The sequence below is a fragment of the Octopus bimaculoides genome, chromosome 23 (assembly GCF_001194135.2).
Source record: "Octopus bimaculoides isolate UCB-OBI-ISO-001 chromosome 23, ASM119413v2, whole genome shotgun sequence".
NCBI classification, from domain to species: Eukaryota; Metazoa; Mollusca; class Cephalopoda; order Octopoda; family Octopodidae; genus Octopus; species Octopus bimaculoides.
In genome coordinates, this window is record NC_069003.1 from 20,261,615 (window position 1) to 20,266,155 (window position 4,541).

At 36.6% G+C, this 4,541-nt stretch overlaps 1 protein-coding gene across 1 annotated transcript in view; it reads left to right on the forward strand.

Annotated features, from left to right (window-relative positions):
• The window catches only part of LOC106873788 (E3 ubiquitin-protein ligase rnf146), a 7,581-nt gene extending 3,307 nt beyond the window's left edge, over positions 1-4,274 (forward strand). Inside the window, exon 2 of the mRNA XM_014921298.2 lies at positions 2,724-4,274. Coding sequence (XP_014776784.1) covers positions 2,724-3,427 — 704 coding nt within the window. The 3' untranslated portion in view covers positions 3,428-4,274. The remainder of the gene's footprint in view (positions 1-2,723) is intronic.
• The last annotated feature ends 267 nt before the right edge of the window (positions 4,275-4,541 follow it).

A 4,541-nucleotide genomic window follows, 5' to 3' on the forward strand; every position in this document is an offset into this window, starting at 1 on the left:
ATATATATATATATATATATATACACACACATACACACACACACACATATAAATAGACACGCACACACTCACCTATGCCCTAACCAATTAAAGTCGCTGTGTCCCTATGTAGAATTTTAGATGCTGAGATGCAAAACAGTGGACTACAGCTTGTATATACATATGTATGTACTGTGAGAGCATAGTAGCCAGAGTAATGGCAGGTTGAAAAAAGTTCAGGGAGCTACTGCTGGTAACAAAGGTCTTTTTCCACAGAGTGAAAGGCAGATTATATTATGCCTGTGTTAGAACTGCAATGTTGCATGGTAGTGAGACATGGGACTTGAATGCAGAGGCCATGAGGAGACTGGAAATGAAATGAAGTGAGCATGCTCATTTGGATGTGCAATGTGAGTGTGCATGAATGTTGTAGTATAATGGTCCTGAAAGACTGAGCATAAGAGGGATCAGATGTAGTGTGCAAGAAAGAAATCTGCATTGATATGGACATGTGAGGTGTATGGATGAGGACAGCTGTATAAAGAAGTGCTGATTACTGAATGTGGTGATGCTTGTGGATGAGGAAGATCCAGAAAGACATGAAGTGGTGATGGCTGACCCCAGAACCCTTAGCCTCACAGAAGAAATGACAAACGACTAGGATATTCTCTTGAAAATCTGCCCATCTTAATGCAAATAAATTCTGCAAGTACTATGTATATATTATTTTTGTATGCTTACATATATGTATGTATGAGATCAGCCTTCACCACTTTGTCTCCTGTCTTCCTAGGTCTTCCTCATCCACAAGCTTCCACCATATTTAGTGATCAGCATTTCTTTATATACCTCACACTTCATTGGAAACTTCATCCATATACCTCACACTGATATGTCCATATACATATATAAACAAATATATTCATACACACTCAGGGTGTAGCAGTTTTTTTCAGATTATTTTTATGAATTTAGAAAAAGATGCATAGCTCATCAAAGAAAAGCTGTAATTGAAAACAAATTGGTACAGATAATCTTGAGAATCCTTTTATTACACCTATTCAAAGAATCTACCATTAGCATCAATGACTGTTTCAGTACAGAGCTGGCACTGTTGACATACCTGAATAAGATGATCTTTATCAATTTTGGACATTATGTTGGTTATGGCAGTCTTGGGGGATTGTATGATATTGTTGACTGACCCCTCTCTCAACTTTGCCCCATACGTAAAAATCCAGTGGACTGAGGTCTGTATCTGGGAGAAAATGATAATGGAGACTGGCATAATTTTCTCCAACACCTCTCTACAGACTGGCATTGGCTCTTAAACTCTGTGAAAAAAGTGAGGAGGCATGACATTTCCCTCATTGCTGATGACTTGCAGAACCATCACAGTTGTTGGGAACTTAATATGTGTGACCACTGGACCTTCATTCCAGTCTCTGCATAATCTTCTGATTAAAATTTTTCTCATCTGACAGAAACCAAAGTATTCCAGCCTCTTGGTGTTTTAACTTGTTCAGCAAGCATTTTGTATGGATCAAATGATTCTCTCTTATCACATCTGACATAGGCTGATCCCTCCGCATCATATACACCTTGAACCAGATGTCCTCTTGTGCAACTCTTCTGAAGGTGCATTCTGAAACCTTGAGGTCCTTTGCAATGGCTCTGATTGACTTTCTGATTATTTCTTGGACTTTTTGTACAAAGTTATGTGTTCTGATAGCATTATGACCCTGTGCAGGGGTTTTGCATTTAGCTGCTGATGTCGGATCCCTGTCAGCAGCCTCGTGCTCCTTTTGAGCTTTGACAGTGGAGGATCAAGCAGCTTTCAGGAAGCAAGCAATCTCTGTATCAGTATGCTGCATTTTTAAGGCAATGATTATAGCATACCTTTTCAATTACTGATGTCTGATGTCTGACATTATTTATCTGAAAAGTAAAGTAAAAAAAGCAAGTTAGAAAAAAGTTAGAGCTCTTGAAAGAGGTGTGCTTAAAAAACTGGCTCAGCATATATATATATATATATATATATATATATATATATATATATATATATATATATATGTATGTATGTATGTATGTATGTAAATGGATAAGCAAGTTATCCTTACATTTAATCCTCTACCTGTTCAAGTTTAAATCTCTTGAGCTCTACAAAGTGTATTCCATATGGAAAATATCTCTCTCTCATCTATAAGCTATACACACACACAGACATATATCTCAATAGTGCTGGTAACACAAAAAAGAGCAGCACTATATTCTGAAAAGTGGTTGGCATTAAGAAGGGTATCCAGCTGTAGAAACCATGTCAACGCAAACACTAGAGCATAATGCAGTCCTGACAATCAGTGTCGGTTTGTTTATCTCCCTGTAGCTTAGTGGGTCTACTAAAGAGACTGATAGAATAAGTATCAATCTTAAAAAGAGAGAAAAATAATATACTGGAGTTGATTTGTTTGACTAAATCCTATGATTTTACAGTCAGTTGCCTGTCATCCATCACTTGGATTGATTTGTTCAACTAAATCCATCAACGGTGTTCCTTAGTTTGGCCACAGTCCAGTAACTGAAACAAAAGATAAAGGATATCATTTTGGCAGGTTTTTGGAAGAGCTTTTTCTCAAAGTCTCATATGAAAGGAAAAGGTAGTTTTTTTTTTCTTTGTTTATTTTCTTTCTTTTTCTCTATTGTCTTTCACTATTGTTCATCAGCACTTTTCTTTATATTTCCAGAAATGCTCCCCATTAATACTCCTGAAAAGTTTGAATGTGCAATCTGCCTGCACCCTTGCGAATATCCTGTGCAGCTTCCCTGCAAACATATTTTCTGCTTCCTGTGCATGAAAGGGTCTGCAAAACAAAGCCAGCGCTGTGCTCTGTGTCGGCAAGAAATTCCTGACAGTTGTTTCTTGAACCCTCCCCTGTTGAATGAAGAACAACTTGAAAAGACTGTCACCTTTGACAAAAACTACCAATGGTTCTATGAGGGTCGTAATGGCTGGTGGCAGTATGATGAACGAACGAGCAGAGAGATGGAGCAGCGCTATAAGACCAATGAGACCAGCTTTGATTTACTAATTGCTGGCTATGTCTACACAATAGACTTTGAGAAAAACATCCAATACAGGCAAGACAATCCTATGAAGAGACGTCAGATCAAAAGAGACTTTGTCAACATACCTGAAAAGAAAGGCATTGCTGGCATAAAGCTAAACCAGAGTTCACAGGGACGTCCTGGGCCATTGGGTGGTGAGATCCCATCTATGGTGTCGAGGTTAGATTCAAATGCTTGTGATGACAGTGTCATGTCACCTCCTGCCCCTAACAACACTCCACAAAGTCCTGCCAACAGCCCATTACATTCTACATTTTCTTCTGAACAAGACCTATCTTTACACTTAGAGAATCTACAACTAACTGAGTCCCACTCAACGTAGCGACTACATCAAGCTACTCTCCTAATGCAACCATTTGCTTAAAGAATAGGAAATTTAACCCTTTTAATAATAACCTACCTGAGACTGCCCTTCTCAGTTCTGTGAAACAAATTCACTGTTATTAAACTGATCTAAATGAAATCTTCCATCAAGATTTCATGTTAATTTATGTTCCAAACTAATAGTGATAAAGTTGCAGCGTGGAAGGTGTTTATAAGCCATTTAAAATAACACACAAAATCCGTTAGATTCACTTCAACATTTAAATTTAATTTGTCAAAATATTTTCGTCGCTTTGAGACCGCGACCTGTTCACTGACAAAATTCTGTGCTGCATCTGAGAAAGTAATAGTTAGTTCATGATATATATGTACATGTGTATGTATGTATGTATGTGCGTGTACATGTGTGTGTGTGTGTGTGTGATAAAGTTATTTTAATTGAAATAAGGGCACTGTACAACCACAGAAATATGATAACAAAAGGGTTAACTAATTCTTTTTATTCTAATTCTTCTTTCCTTTTTCTTAAAATTTTTAATAACATTTTCTATTTTTTTTGTTTGAGAGAGAGGGGGAGAAAAAAAGTGAAAAAACAACAATCAACAAGCAATCAATGTGTATTGCAATTTATTATAAGAATTGGCAGGCTGGGGAGACAATGAACTGTTTACTTGTTGGAATTGAGGAAAAAAAAATACAAAAAAATATTTCTTATAGTTTTGTTTGTTTTTCTTTATCTTTCTACATTTTCACCTTTGAATCTGTCCAAGTTGTTAATCTTATTCTTTGCTCACATCCCTATTATATAACATGTAATGTTTTCTATAAAAATAGAACAAATCTTCCCTTTGTTGTTGTGACTCATTTTCATTTGAATTAACACTAATTAATGATGTATTTCTTGATTATTTAGGTTTCATATGTGTGTGTGTGTGTGTGAAGTTTTTAAGCTTCAATAAAATGCATATATTATGGAACCTCCCTTCGAAGATGATGTATGACTGTTCACCATTTTGCCGAATGACCTGCACAAATGATTTGTTTATAATAATCAAATGTATGTGCTGTACACTACTAGCTCCCTACTGCCATCATATTGACGTTGCCTGAAC